The sequence below is a fragment of the Dipodomys ordii genome, unplaced genomic scaffold (genome assembly GCF_000151885.1).
Source record: "Dipodomys ordii isolate 6190 unplaced genomic scaffold, Dord_2.0 Scaffold15, whole genome shotgun sequence".
Lineage (NCBI taxonomy): Eukaryota > Metazoa > Chordata > Mammalia > Rodentia > Heteromyidae > Dipodomys > Dipodomys ordii.
The window spans coordinates 2312584-2327657 of NW_012267231.1; the positions used below are offsets into that span (position 1 = coordinate 2312584).

Below are 15074 nucleotides of genomic sequence, written 5' to 3' on the forward strand. Positions count from 1 at the left end.
ACAAGAGAGCCAGAGACGGAGGCTCGAGGCGTCTGCGCCCAGCTGGGGTGGTTCATCTCAGACACTTTGACAGGCCAGGCCTGTTCCCTGCATAGCTCAGATCTGCCTCCCGGCTCCCCTGGCAACCATACAACCCTGCCTGCTGGGAGCCGGGAGGCAGGAGGTGAGGAGCACCAAGGGGAGGATGGCTAGGGAGAGCCAGAGCTTGACTCCTCCCTCGGCAGCCTCCCGCCGGGCTGTCTCTAGTCCTGGAGGGGGAGAGAGCGCCTCCCCTTGCCAGAGCCTCACAGCACCGCAGGCCCAGACCAGGCCCAGAGAAAGTCCCCATGAGAAGGCCGGGCACATTGAGAGGTCAGAAGCTGGTACCAGTGACTCACGCCCATGATCCTAGCTGCTCCGGAGGCTGAGATCTGAGGATGGCAATCTGAAACCAGCCTCGGCAGGAAAAGCCTGGGAAACTCTTACCTCCAGTGAAACCAGCAAAAGGCCAGAGGTAGAGGTCTGGCTGACGTAGAAGAGCATCGGACTCGAGTGGGCCCCAGGCCCACATTCAAGCCCCAGGACTGGCACACACCCCTAGAAAAGCAGGTGCAGATATCACAACTCATTCTGCCCCAGGACCATGTCCACATTTCCTTCTTCCTCTTCTTCCTCTTGTCTTCATCAGGGGTGACTCCACTCTGTATTTCAATCCTACGACCTTGGCAAAGATCACCATTCCTCTCCCGGGGTTCCACATAAGCTGAAAAGAGGCTGGCCCGGCACTCCTTGGCCCCTCTGGGGACAACGATGTCCTACAAATCTCATTCAGGTATTATTAGGGTTGAAACTAGGTATCTAAGCTCCCTGGGGAGGGAGGGGGCGGGCTGGGGAGGGCGGGCTGGGGAGGGGCTCTTCCAGGCTTGGCTGGAGCTCTTCAGCCCAACAGTCCTGAAAGTGGAGGTTGGGAAAATCAGGGCCTAAGTCCGTGGCTTTCTGAGCTTCTGAGTCTCATGAAATTTTTTTTTTTTTTAAAGGTGTGTCTATACTCATTCCGTCAGTTTTACTTCTTGTTTTGGTGAGCTTTCACCTCGGGGCCTTGCACACTCTCGCTTAGCTTTTCCACTCCAGGTCGACACTACCACTTGAGCCACACCAGCTCTTCTGGCTCTTGGATGGTCAAGTGGAGATTTTAAAAAGTTTCAGGGACGTTCCTGCCCCAGTGGGCTGTGACTCACGACCCTCAGATCTCACCCCGCTTCCTGAGTAGTGGAGATGACGGCGTGAGCCACTGGCACCTGCCCCCCCCCTCATTTTTCAGAATGAGGGAACCAGAAGCTCAGTGGTCAGTGCTGATGGGGGGGGGATGGAGCTTGGGGGGGGGTGGCGGTTCACTCCAGCTAGGCGGGGACCCTGGATGGAAAGGCTGGAGAACCGGAAAGCTGGCTGTGTGACCTACCAGGATTCCTGGCCTGTCCCAGAGTAGGCAAAGCAGGACAAACCCCCAGATTATAAACACGGTGCTCAGAGGACACACCAAGTACATTCTAAGCCCGGGAGAAGAGGCTGTGATGGGGGGGGGGGGCTGGAGAGGTGCAGACATGGAGGGAAGGCTGTGTCTTCTCAAAGGCATTGCTCCCAGCGAGGGCAGGAGAGAGGAAGCCATTGTCAAAGTGAGTGTGCGTCCCGTGGATGCTTCCAGAATCCGGGGGCCGGGGTAGACAGGCGCTTGCTTCCAGGTGTCTGCTTTCTTCAGGGGCAGGACACGGGGTGGGGGGCTGGGGGGGTTGCACATGGCCCAGTGTCGCACGCTCGCTCAGCTACACAGGAACCACCATCCGCCCCTGGAGGAGAAAGCAAGAGGCACAAGGAGGCAGACTGCAGGGGAGACAAGCCCCCCCCCCGAACCCCAGGGCTGTGAGAAGGAAGAGCTGTCCCCAGAGACCAGGAGAGATGCCACGGGCTCACTCTTGATGGAGGAGAGACGCCGGGACCCATGAACTGTTTTCGGCTCTGCTGTGCCCTCTTCCGTGTGCGACTCGGAGTTCAATGTCCGGAGTGTCCCCTGCTCCCTTCGCCCAACTCCCAAACCAAAGCTCTGTTAAAGAACCCTGAGAAGAAGCTGGGTGCTGGTGGCTCACGCCTGTAATCCTAGTTACTCAGGAGGCTGAGATCTGAGGATCGCGGTTCAAAGCCAGCCCAGGCAAGAGAGACTGTGAGACTCCTATCTCCAATAAACCACCAGAAAAACCAGAAGTGGCGCTGTAGCTCAAGTGGTAGAGCGCTCGCCTTGAGCTGAAGAGCTGAGGGACAGCGCCCAGGCCCAGAGTTCAAGCCCCACGACTGGCCAAAAAAAAAAAGAACCCTGAGAAGGTCGGCTCCTGGCTGCGATCTGCCCCGGCCCGGCCCTGAGGGATGGGGCACAGTGTGTTCTTCATACCCTCAAGTTCAAGGCTAGAAGGGCTGGCCGCAGACAAGAGCATAGAGATTCCAAGACCCCCGGGTCACCGCTGTCCGGCCGTCCTGGGCTGGGCCTCGTGGACCGCATCTCCTTCCCGCCTCCTCCCAGCCACGGGTCTGCTCTCCTGTGGGACTTAGTTCTAACGTGTATTCAGCACTCCACCACACTGAGCCGCGCAAGCCTGCACACCTGCTTAGTTCTAGAACACAGCTCTACCTGCTCCCCACCCCCCAGCTCCCACCGCAGTGTCAGGGCCGTCCAGAGACTGACCAGCTCCAACACAGATGGTTCTCATGCCAGGGACTAGTAGCCCAAGGGCCTGAGGGGTCCATGCAGAGGAGGTGGAAGACATGAATCTCAGCTACTTTTTTTTTTGTCCTGAGGAAGCGGCAGCAGCAGCAGTAGCAGTAGCAAGGTGCCCCCCCAGCCCCACTGCAGGGCCTGTGCTGCGGGGCAGGGCCTGTGTCTAAGCCCTTCGGTGGGGTCCAGCCCAGCAGGGGCTGCGGCCTCCAGAGAGGCAGCTGCGCCCCGGAATGCAATTCCCTGGCTTTGTGGTGCCGCCTGGTGCTGCGCTCTGTCGGCAGAGTGCAACTCCTCAGCCCCCCCCGTCAGCCCCCCAGCACCTCGCCGATCATAGATTAAGGGGCTCAGAGCTACAGCTGAGGTTCTGCGTGGGGAGGGGCAGCCCCCCCCCCACCAGGCCCAGCCGCCTCCCCTGTCTGCCCCGTGGGTACTCTCTGCCTGTGGTGTCCAAGCTCTGGGCTTCAGCCCCGGGGAGACAGGGGAAAGGAAAGGAAAAGAATGCCCCCCAAATAGAAGCAGACAGAGAAACTGAAGGTGTGGTTCAAGCGGCAGAGCGCCAGAGGGAAAAAGCCGAGCAAAAGTGAGAGGTTCCGAGTTCAAGCCCTGAGCCCCAATATTGGGTCGGGGACCAGGGTAGAAGAAGAACAAAAAAAGAGATGGAGAAGGAGAAAAAGGAAAAGGAAGAGGAGGTGGAGAAGGAAGATGAAAGGGAGGGGAGAGAGTGAGCGAGAGAGCTGGGCATGGTGGCTCATGCCTGTAGTCCTAGCTACTCAGAAGGCAAAGATACAGAGGACTCAGCAAAAAGTTCACAAGACTCCATCTGGACCATTAAAAAGCTGGGCATGATGGTATGTTCCTGCAATCCCGCTCCTCAGGCTGTCTAAGTAGGAAGACTGAAGTCCAGGCTTGTCTGGGCTAACATGGAATCTCATCAGAAAACTAACCAAAGCCAAAAGGGCTAGGAACAAGTGTGAGAAGGTGGATGGATTTGTGCATCCATGATGCAGAGTGGGGCAGAGGGCACGGACCGGCCACACTGTGCGCAAGGGGGAGGGAGGCCAGCAAGAAGCTCAGGGTCAGGACCCCTGACAGCCTGCACTGACCCAGAGGGCCGGCCCTCCACACCGCCTGTCCCTCTCTTCCCGAGATTCCTGGAGGGCGTGGCAGAGGGGCAGACCCACAACGCACAGCCAAGGAAGCCGCTGGGACCCTGCCTGGCAGGGATCCAGGCCCTGTGTTGCCCTGTCCCCCCACCCCATCCGTCCCAAAGTCTGCAGGGGGCGCCTGGGCCCAGCCCTGGTCTCTCCAGCCCCAGGTTCCTGAGCTAGGAAGGGGCCAGTCCGTGAGAAGATTGAGCCTGGGGTGGGGGGTCAGGAGGTCCACAGGGCCAGCCAGGGGCAAGACCATGCCTCGGGCCCCTGTGAACCGGGTCTTTTGCCTGTCAGGCCAGGCTCACCTCTACAAGGACCTCAAGATCGGGCTTAACAAGATGACCGTGGCCCGTGGCCGCCGGTGGCAGGGGTCTGGGGACACGGGAGGCCGTAAAGTGATAAGCAGACCAGCCATCTGGCTAGGGACAGAAGAGGGCCCAGACTGGCCGCTTCTGCTGCCCGGTCCTGGGGGATCCCGTGTGGCTCGAGACAGACTGCCAGATGGACAGGCACTGAGCGGGGTCTGGGGGGGCCTGGGGGGAAAGCCAATGAGCCCCCTGTAGTCAGAGCTGCGGTGCAGGGCTAGGGACAGGGGAGGCCCAGGGAGCAGAGCAGGCGCCCCCCGAGGAGGAGGACCACAGGCTGGGGGAACCCCGATTTCCCACAAGGCTGTGAGCCAGCCCCCAACCACTGGGCATCACACACAGGGCCGCCCCCCAGCCCTGGCTGGCGGTGGGAGGTGGCAAACATCTCTCCTGGCACTGTGTCAGACATGCATACAAAACTAATTACCATAGGGAGACGCTGGTGCAGGGGCCATCCCCACACCCCGAGGTCCATGCAAACAGGCGAGCCCTTGTCCAGGGACCGGGCACAAAGCATCCTTGCTAATTTAGGCATCTGTCTCTGTCTGGTTGGGGCTCCGGGTTTTTCCCAGCCCCTTGGACAATGCTGGGAACGGGCCTTATTCAAATCACACCCCAGACAATGAGCTCATTGTATAGACAACAGAAAGGGGGGGATGCTGGGGGGGCGGGAGTGTGTAAGGGGCATTGGGAATGGACGGGGGGGGGGAGTGAGGAAAACGGGAACCCAGGAAAGTGTTTACTAACACAGCCCTGCAGCTGCCTCTGGTCCCTGTCTTCCCTGTGCTGGGAGAGATCTTGAGACTCAGAGGTGGGGGGGGGGTCCTCCACCCTGGGAGAGGCTGAGGTGGCTTTGTATCTCCTGGTCTAGCAGTTTCAGACTGTTGGTTATTTATAATTTTTTTTGGGGGGGTACTGGTGTTTGAACTCCACTTTTGGTAACCATCCGTCTCTTGGATTTTCCCCCCTCCAGACTGGTGCTGTACCCTTGAGCTAGAGCTCCACTTCTGGCTTTTGGATGGTTCATTGGAGGTAAGAATCCTATGGACTTTTCCTCCATGGCTGGCTTTGAACTGTGGTCCTCAGCGCTCAGTCTCTGCCCGAGCGGCCAGGATGACGGGCGTGAGCCTCGGACAGTGCCCGGTTCTCAGCTTTCTCTGGCCTCTCAGAGCATGGGGGTGGTTCTCTCCCTCTGCATGGGAAGGGGGGCTTGTTTGTTTTATCGGGGGGTGTCTTTTCTTGTGGGCCTCACGGGATACTGTGCAGACCCTACTTCAGAGGAGACAGGGCTGGGGGAGGGGCTGGGGGTCCTCACTGGCTGGACCATTGTCTGCAGGCAACATTTCATTTGCTCTTCCTGCCCGGCTAATCAATTAGAAAGGAGACTGACCTCTTCAGGGAGGGATGGCGGGCAAGTCTGCAGGCTCAGGGCAGCTGGGGCTCCCCGAGCCACACCTAGCCAGACACCCCAATGCACACAGCCTAGAATGCCCTCTGCACGTAAGAGGGAGAGGGAGAGGGGGAGGGGGCGGCTTGGAAATGCTCTCCGGCTTCCCCAACCGACTGTGGCACACACACAGACACGCGCGGCCTGACACTGACGCTCAGGCACAAAAAGAAACACACACACGCCCAGAGGCAGCTGTGCACACGCGAGAACACACACACACACTGACAATGGTGTAATGAATGCCCGGCCGCCGGTGCACTCAGCAAGAACTCACGCTCCGGGCTGCCCTGCCCGGCTCTGGGGTGGCCGCAGGTCAGCCCCCTCCTCACCACGCCAGCTTCCGGCAGTCTCCCGGGCTGGCGGAGGGCTACTCAGGAGGTAAAGGAAAATCTGGTTTCCACCACCCAGATGGAAGAAAGGAAGGCTCAAAGTCATCTTAACCATCCTGTTTCTCAAGATGATGCGTCCTAAGGTTGAGAAGAAAGGCGGAGCTTTGTTCGGGGTAGAATTCCCTTTTAGTAGGATGCAATAGGTTGATTTCTCCTCGCTGTCCCAAGAATTCTGATAAAGGCTGAGTATAGTGAATCATACTTGCAATCCCAGCTACTTGCGAGGCAGAGGTCCAGAGGAGTACATTTTAAGGCTAGTCCCTGGCTAAAAAAGTTAGTAAGACACCCCCCCGCCAAATCTCAACCAACAACCAAAAAATGGGAGCTCCCTTTCAGAAAATAACTACAGCAAAAAGGGCTGGGGTGTGGTTTAAGTGGTAGAGCACCTGCCTAGTGCTAGACTGAGTTCAAACACCAGGACTCCCCAAAAAGTTCTGGAAAAGTATCATGAGAAGCAAGAAGAGGTATGTCTCTTTTCTACTTAAAAGTATATTTTGTTTTGCATATATATATATATATATATATATATATATATATATATATGTATGTGTCTACACACACACATACATATATATTGCCAGTACTGGGGCTTGAACTTGGGGCCTGGGCACTGTCCCTGAGCTCCTTCTGCTCAAGGCCAGCACTCTACCTCTCTACCACAGCGCCACTTGTGGGCTTTTTCTGTGTATGTGGTGCTGAGGAATGGAACCCAGGGCTTCACGCGCCCTAGACGAGCGCTCCACCACTGAGTCACCTTCCCGGCCCCTCTTATGTTCTTTTGACACAAGGGTCTTGCTTTGTGGCTCAAGCTGACCTCAAATTCTTGGGCTCAAGCCATCTTCCGGCCTCAGCCTCCTGAGTAGCTAGGATGACAGGCGTGGGCCACTGGCGCCCGGCCCACACCGGACCCTTCCCAAAGACGGCAGAAATAACAGTAAACAAAGACGCAAATCTACCTTGGCTTTTCCATGCACAGAAGAGGTTGGAACAGCTTTCTAGAAAGAATGATGACCCTCCACTTGTATGGGGAGGGGTCCCCCCCCTTCGGATTCCTGGCAACCTGTCTGTCATGTCCTGGAATGCAGAGGGGACACGGGGGAAGAGAAACAGCACAGCACACAGGACAACCGCGCACCAGCTTCTCATCTCCTCACAGCCTCGTGACCAGCCCCCCCCCCCCCAGCCTGGCTGTCATGTTTAAGTCAAAGACTGGTCTGGGTGCGTGTGACACTCATCCTCCTGGAGATCTAAATAAGGGAAACTGGAAGGGAGCCAAGGCCACCCACTCACCACGGGCACCCGGACAGTCACGGAGCCCACTGCTCCCTGCCACAGAGCTCAGAGCGGTCGTGACTTCCCGGGAGCCGCCCTCACCCACTCAGCTTCTCCGGCTTCACGGGGGAGGAGAGGCGCAGGCCCCGCTCCACAAGCAGGAAGCCTGCCCCGTGGAGCTCTCCCCGCGGTACAGCTGCAGGCCCACCCGTCCACGTTAAACCACAGGCAGGACGCCTCACACGGCTTCTCTTGGTGGCCAAGGCCCCGAGGCTTCATGAAGCCACAAGTGGCACGGTCCCCGTGGACATTTTTGAACAATTGCTACATAATATGGAAGACACACACACACACACACACACACACACACACACACCAGCCTTAAGCACATGGCTGCTGAAGCAACAGCAGTAATACGAAATCTACCTGTCCTTCCTGCTCCGGCCTGGCAAGTGTCAGCCAGAGCCCAGGCAGGGCTTTAGGGCAGGGGGTTCCCCTGAAGGGCTGGGCCCCGCCCCTCTGCGTGGCTGGCTGCCTGTCTCTTACAAGCAGGTCCATCTGTAAGAGCTCACTCATGATCCAGCCTGAGTAGAGCCAGGGTAGAATTACGGATGGGGGTGTCTCCGAACCAGGGAACTTGTTCCTGAATTCATCCAGATGTAATTCATCATCTGCTTGCACTGGCAATGTCTCTTGACTTCTCATACGTAAATCCCAATAGGCTCTGGGCACCAGTGGCTCACGCCTAGAATCCCAGCGATGCAGGAGACTGAGGTTTGAGGAGCATGGTCCAAAGCCAGACTAGGTAGACAGATCTGAGACTCTGATCTCCAGTTAACCAGGAAAATGTTGGAAGTGATGGTGTGGCTCAAGGGGGAGGGCACCAGCCTTGGGTGAGAAAGCTAAGACGGAGCATCAGGCCCTGAGTTCAAACCCTAATGCTGCCAGCTGCCGGTGGCTCACGCCTGTCACCCTAGCTATTCAGGAGGCTGAGATCTGAGGATTGCGGTTCAAAGCCAGCCCGGGCAGGGAAGTCCATGAAACTCTTATCTCCAATAAACCATCAAAAAACCAGAAGTGGCTCTGTAGCTCAAGTGGTAGAGCGCTCACCTTGAGCTGAAGAGCTGAGGGGCTGTGCCCAAGCCCAGAGTTCAAGTCCCATGACTGACCAAAATAAAAAACCACAAACAAACAAAAAACAAACAAAAAACCCTAATACTGGCACCATCAATCAATCTAAATCCATCTAAATAGGCTACCAAGACCTTGATTCTTCTTGCGGTTGTGGGTTGTGGGGCTTGAGCTCAGGGCCCGGGTCCTGTCCCTGAGCTCTTTTGCTCAAGGCGAGCACTCTACCACTACCACCTGCAGTTTTTGAGTGGTGAGTTGGCCCTATGAGTCTCACAAGGACTTTTCCATCCAGGATGGCTTCAAACCCCGATCCTCAGACCTCAGCCTCCTGAGTAGCTAGGATCGCAGGTGTGAGCCACCAGCGCCCAGCAACATTGTGTTTATTGAGATCCAAGGGTTTTTAGTTTTGACTTTAGTTCGTTCTGTGCCAATACTAGGGCTTAAACCCTGGGCTGAGAGACCAGACTCTCACAGCCTTCTCTGCCAAGCTGGTTTGAAACTGTGATCCTCAGCTCTCAGCCTCCTGAGTAGCTAGGATTACAGGCGTGAGCCACCAGCTAGCACTGGCTTCCCGACCTGTTTTTAAATGAAGCAAACGGCAGAAACCAGTGGTGTGTGCAGAATTATAGTTCGGGCTGAAGCTGAATGACAGCTTAAGGTCACCAGGGGACAAAACACGGAATGGCTTCTGACCCCATTCTCCCAGGTTCTTGGGGCACACCCCCCCCGCCCTGGGAAGGGGAGAAGCTGCAGGCAGGCAATGATAACTGTCACCATTCCCTGCACCCCCATCCCCCACCCCCCCAACCCGCTACCCCAGCACTCCTCTGGGCCTGGCCTCTGTGCTGATGGATGAACTCCTGTTACACACGCTCAGGGCTGGGCCAGAGACTGCGGTTTCTACTCTGTGTCCCCAAGGCCTGAGCTTGGCACATAATACGCGGTCAATAAACGTTGAATGAATAAATGAGTGCGGTGGGGGAAGGAAAAAAAAAGCTCAGCGTGGGAAGATTTCCAGCTCCTCCACCGCAGGCTTCTGTGGCAAACTTAGCAGCGTTGTCCTGAGCTGCAAGTCCAAGCCGGGCACCAGGAGGCGGCGCAGTGTGGGTGTTCCTGCTCTTCTGCTCCAGCTGGGCCGTCCCCCACATCGTGATCAGATCCAGCTTCCTACCTCCCTCGTTGCTGTCAGCCTCCACCATCTGACCTGAAGTCTGCACCCAAATCTTGAGTCCGGGGATGCCCTGCCCCATCCAACCTTTTTTTTTATTTATCTACTTATTTTTTTGGTTCCCATCCTGGGGCTTGAACTCAGGGCCTGCGCGCTGCCCCTGAATTTTTTCACTCAAATCTAGTGCTCTATTTCTTTGAGTCACAGCTCCTCCACTTGTGGTTGTCTGGTGGTTTATTGGAGATAAGAGTCTTTTGGATTTACCTGCCTGGGCTGGCTTTGAAGTGCCATCCTCAGGTCTCAGTCCCCAGAGTGGCTGGGATTATAGGCGTGAGCCACCGGCACCAGCTCCACCACCGGTTCTTTTCCTCTCCATTTTCTGTGGAACTATCTATTCACTGGCGGTGTGAGACTGCTTGCCGCGATCACTGCGCCGAGGTCGGGGAGCTGCTGGGGCCTCTGCTTGCAACAGCGGCTCACATGGACTGTCAGCAAGCAGCAGGGGTGTTAAAGAGTGACTGACAGAGTGCTGAGCCGGTCCCTGGCTCACCGCCTCCCAGGGACTTCGTGACAAAGGCGATGCATCAGGAAGAGGAGGATGCGCACGGACTCCACTTTCTCCTTTCTGGCTTTCTGTCTCTCCCCCCCCCCCCGCCCTCTCTGTGCTGGTACTCAGGGCCTGGGTGTTTAGCTTTTTTACCCAAGGCTGGCGCTCTACCACCTGAGACACACTTCCACTTCTGGCTTTTTTTTTTTTTACGGTCGTGGGGCCTGAACTCTGGGCCTGGGCACTGTCCCTCAGCTCTTCAGCTCAAGGCTAGCGCTCTACCAATTGAGCCACAATGCTATTTCTGGCTTTTTCTGCTTATGTGGTGCTGAGGAATCGAACCCAGGGCCTCATGCACGCGAGGCAAGCGCTCTACCCCTGAGCCACCTTCCCAGCCCCTCAAGCTGGCTTTGAAACTCCATCTTCAGATCTCAGCCTCCAAGGAGCTGGCCCCTATCTTCTCTTTCTCTCTCTGCCACACTGGGGGTGGAGACTAAGACCCGGCTACATGAGCACTTGCCGCTGTGCCCCCTCCACCGCCCGCACACAGCTGTCCTGCGTGCTAGTAGATGTCACTCAGTAGTACTGCCTCCAAGTCACTGGTGGGAGGTGGGGTCAGGGACAGCCCCCCGGCCCCGGCAGAGGACTGTGGGTGCTACCTTAGGGGACACCACCCGTGGCACTGTGGGGAGGCTGGTCGAGCTCAGTAGATCAGGGCTTGCTGCGTTGGTGAGGAGATAAATCAGGACCCTCCCTGCCTGTTCCTCGCCAGGACTTCCGGCGGGCCTGGCACAGGGCTTGCCCAACTGGATCATCTAGCTGAGCTGTATCCTGAAGCAGGAGATGCCCAGGGGTGCTCAGGGCGCAGCCCCCAGGGCCCCCTACTGCCCGAGGCCCAGGCTTTGGGGGCTCTCGGAAAGCCCCTCTTGCTGAAGAACTTAGCACAATCACCCACATGACACTTAGAAAAAAAAAAGAAGAAGAAGCCCGCGCACCGGTGGCTCACACCTGTCATCCCAGCTACTCAGGAGGCTGAGATCCGAGGATCACAGTTCAAACCCAGCCTGGGCAGGAAAGTTCATGAGACTTAACCTCTAGTGGATTACCAAAAAGCCAGAAGTAGAGCCAGGAGTGGCTCAAGTGGTAGAGCACTAGCCTTGAGCAGAAAAAGCTCAGAGACAGCGCCCCGGATCTGAGTTCAAGTCTTAGGACCAGCACCATAAACAGAAAAGGGAAGACCCTAGATGATATTTACAACTCTCACCATTTCCCAAGAACCAGCCCTCAAAAGCCGCGCAGCCCGGGGCCTGGCGGACGAGCGCCGGCTGTGTCCTGGCTGCCAAGCCTCACCTCCCAATGAACCACCAGAAAACCGGAAGTGGCGCTGTGGCTCGAGCGGTAGACACTGGCCTTGAGCTGAAGAGCTGAGGGACAGCGCCCCATCTCAGTCTCAGAGGTCAAGACCCACGATCAACAACAAAAAAAAGAAGCTTCGGCTCTCAGAATGCCAAGGCCTGGAGCCTGGGGCGGCAGGAGGCATGGGGGTGCAGGAGAGAGGCCCAGAAAGAGGCTTTGGCAAAACCCCGGGACATGGGGGAAGACGGTGAAGCCCATAGTCTCCTGTCATCTGCAGTCACAGCCTAAGGCTCACCTGGGATCGGCCTGGGCTGTCTCCACCTCAAATGCTGAAAGTACAACGCAGGCCACAGCTTCGGCATGGAGGACCGAAGGGTTGTTCTCTTCCCCAGGGCCACCCCACCTGGCTTGCCCATGGCCCTTGGCCAAGGGCTCTCTGTGGCCAGAGGCCTCTGGGGAGCCATTAGGCCGGTCAGCTGCTGAGTACTGGGGTCCGCAGCGGACCTGGCCCTTTAGTCTAAACCAGGGATTTCCCCTGGAAATACAAGGTGAACCCTGGGTACCATGGAGCAGGAGGAAACTGCCATCTATTTCACAGATCGTCACGCCAGTGTGTTGTACTGAGCAACAATCATGAAATCAACACGCGTCTGTGGGCATCATCCTGGACGGGACACCCTGCTCTAGACCGCAGAGAGCTCCTTGTTGCCCCCTCCCTGCCACCCCCATCTTCAATGGCCCCGTCTCCAATGATGACACAGCCCAAGGTTCTATGGGAAGATAGATCCAGGATGGAAAGACAAGCCAGCTCTCCTTCCCTGTCTGCCTCCAAACCCACTATCGTGGACAATAAGAAACATAGTTTTGCTGGTTGCCAGTGGCTCACGCCTGTCATCCTAGCTACTCAGGAGGCTGAGATCTGAGGAGCACGGTTCAAAGCCAGCCTGGGCAGGAAAGTCCATGAGACTCCTATCTCCAGTGAACCACCAGAACACCAGAAGTGGCGCTGTGGCTCAAGTGGCAGAGCGCTTGCCTTAAGAAGCTGGGACAGTGCCCAGGCCCTGAGTTCAAGCCCCAGGACCAAACAAAACAACAACAGCAAAAAGAAACGCTTTTTGATCAGCCACATTCAGGAAAACGGCAACATTCTTGCTGAGAACTTCCGGGCGGGCCATCCCTGTTTGGGGCCACCATGGTGGCTCAAATTCTCTCACTCCAGTACCGGGCCTGGTGAATTTTCTATGCCCCCCCCCACTCCCTGAAGGAACTCCCCACAAAAGCTCCTCTCTGCTTTAGAAGGCAAAAACGAATCGTGCATTTACCCAGTGCCTCCACTCTGCTTACTCTGAGTCGCCATGCCAACACACAGTCATAATTACCGAGGGGCCGACGACTGTGGCAGCGCTGACAAAGGCGCTGTATCCGAGCCTGCCAGGGAAGCGAGGTCAGCCCCCCCACCCCCACCCCCCGGCTTCCTGCCCACTCCCTTTATTCCTCTTGGATCCATCTTCTTCTCTTCATTCTCTCCCACCCAGATGGTCTCTGATTATATTGTCTCTGCAGAGAAAAGGAGCCTCCGAGCCTGGCGTATAAAACACTTTTATAGCAATTAGGAGACAGGTAGTTATTTGAGTCCTGGTTTTTAACTTGTGGGAAAAGTCACTTGAACATCAGGGCTTGGTTTTGTCGTCGTTGTTTTCGTTTTGTTCTGTTTTTGCTGTGAAGGGAAAGATCATTCTGGATGTGGTCTATTCAGGAAGTGGGCCTTTCACACATTCAGGAGCTGCTTAGCTTCGTCCAGTCGCTTTTTTTCTCTTGTGGTTTTGTTTTTGGTCATTCATGGGGCTTGAACTCATGGCCCTGGCGCTGTCCCTGAGCTCGTTTTGTTCAAGGTGAGCGCTCTACCACTTTGAGCCACAGCACCACTTCCGGTTTTCTGGTGGTTCATTGGAGATAAGAGTCTCACGGACTTTCCTTTGAGCCACAATCCACAGATCTCAGCTTCTTGTACAGCCGGGATTATAGGCGTGAGCCACCAGTGCCAGGATTGTCCAGTCACTTCTGAGATCCTCTCTAGGATTTGCACCAGAGGTAGCAGACGCTCGAGGAAACAAAAGAAGGTGCAGAGCAGAGAAGGAGTTGGTTCTAACACCCAAGAACAGCAGGGCTTGGATCCCCATTGCCCACCCCCACCCCCAAGGGATAAAAAAAAAATCTCAGCAAAGCAGCCAGGAACTGCTGAATGCTGGGTTCCATCCCATTATGAAAAGAAAGAAAGGGAAAACAAGACAGAGTGGGCTGGGAGAGGACCATCAGGCTAGGTGGCAAACATCCCCGGGCCCCCAGAGAGAGGGGACATGCGCCCATTTAAAAATGAGAGGTCAAAAAAGAGAGGGCCGACAGCCATCACCGGAGCCCTACACAAGAGCGCCCCAATTTCAGAACACCCCTGGCACCAACATCTGAACTTACAAAGGAGATAAATTGGAGGCTGGTGATTAGCATCACAAAATGATTATTCCCTTTGTAAAAAGCTGCGCGGCAGGACTGCTTTAAATAGTGCATTTAAACCATGATCTGATTTGCTAAATTCGATTTATACACGTCGGCTGCCTAAGCTGGCGCACAGCTATATTTACGTGTCTTCTCTTGGCACCGAGGAGGGGAGAAGCCAGCCATTATTTGGGCCCTTTAATCCTTGTCGACAGTAACTGATCTGGGAGAGCGGAATCTGGGTTTCTCTCCCACAGCTGGGCCCCCATGGCAAACCAGCCTCCTGCCCCCCAGCCCACTTTGCGCACGCGAACCCTGTTCAAAGGCAAGGGAAGATACGGACAGGATGGGCTGGAGCCTGGGTGCGGGGTGACACGCTTGTGGAAGAAATTCCCAGAGAATCAGGTCAGTGGCACGGTTACCAGGTTCATTGTGTACCTGCTGCCATCAGGCCTGAGGTTTCAAGTCTACCCTTCCTGGGGCAGGGAAATGCAGGAATCTAAGCCACGTCTATGCTTTGACTTAAGCCTCAGGGATCAGAGCTAGATAGGTTTTGTCCTCAAGCAGGGCAAGGTGGACAAAAGGATGGGTCTGCCTGCCGGGGTCTCCTGACAACCTGTGCTGGTGCGTCGCGGGGGAGCCTTCCCTCTCACAGGGGAGTTCACAGGGCTCACCAATACCATTGTCCCCTAGAGACAAATGGCCCTTTCTGCCAATGTACCAGGAAAGGAAGGTCAGGAGTTAGACCATAGCCCAAACAGCAAACACACTACCCAAGCCTGTAATCCTCGTGGTTCAGAAGGCTGAGCCCTGAGGAACCTGGTTCAAAGCCAGCCTGAGACTCTTATCTGTAATGAAGCACTAAAAAAAAAAAGCCAGAAGTAAAGCTATGGCTCAAGTGGTAGAGCACCAGCTTTGAACAAAAGAAACTCAGGGACAGTGCCCAGACCCTGAGTTCAAGCCCTAGGACTGACATCTTCACACACACACACACACACACACACACACA

General features: G+C 56.0%; 1 protein-coding gene across 1 annotated transcript in view; it reads left to right on the forward strand.

Annotated features, from left to right (window-relative positions):
* The first annotated feature begins 4148 nt into the window (after positions 1-4148).
* Positions 4149-15074, forward strand: part of Polg (polymerase (DNA directed), gamma) — a 55661-nt gene continuing 44735 nt past the window's right edge. Inside the window, exon 1 of the mRNA XM_013011877.1 lies at positions 4149-4284. Coding sequence (XP_012867331.1) covers positions 4149-4284 — 136 coding nt within the window. The remainder of the gene's footprint in view (positions 4285-15074) is intronic.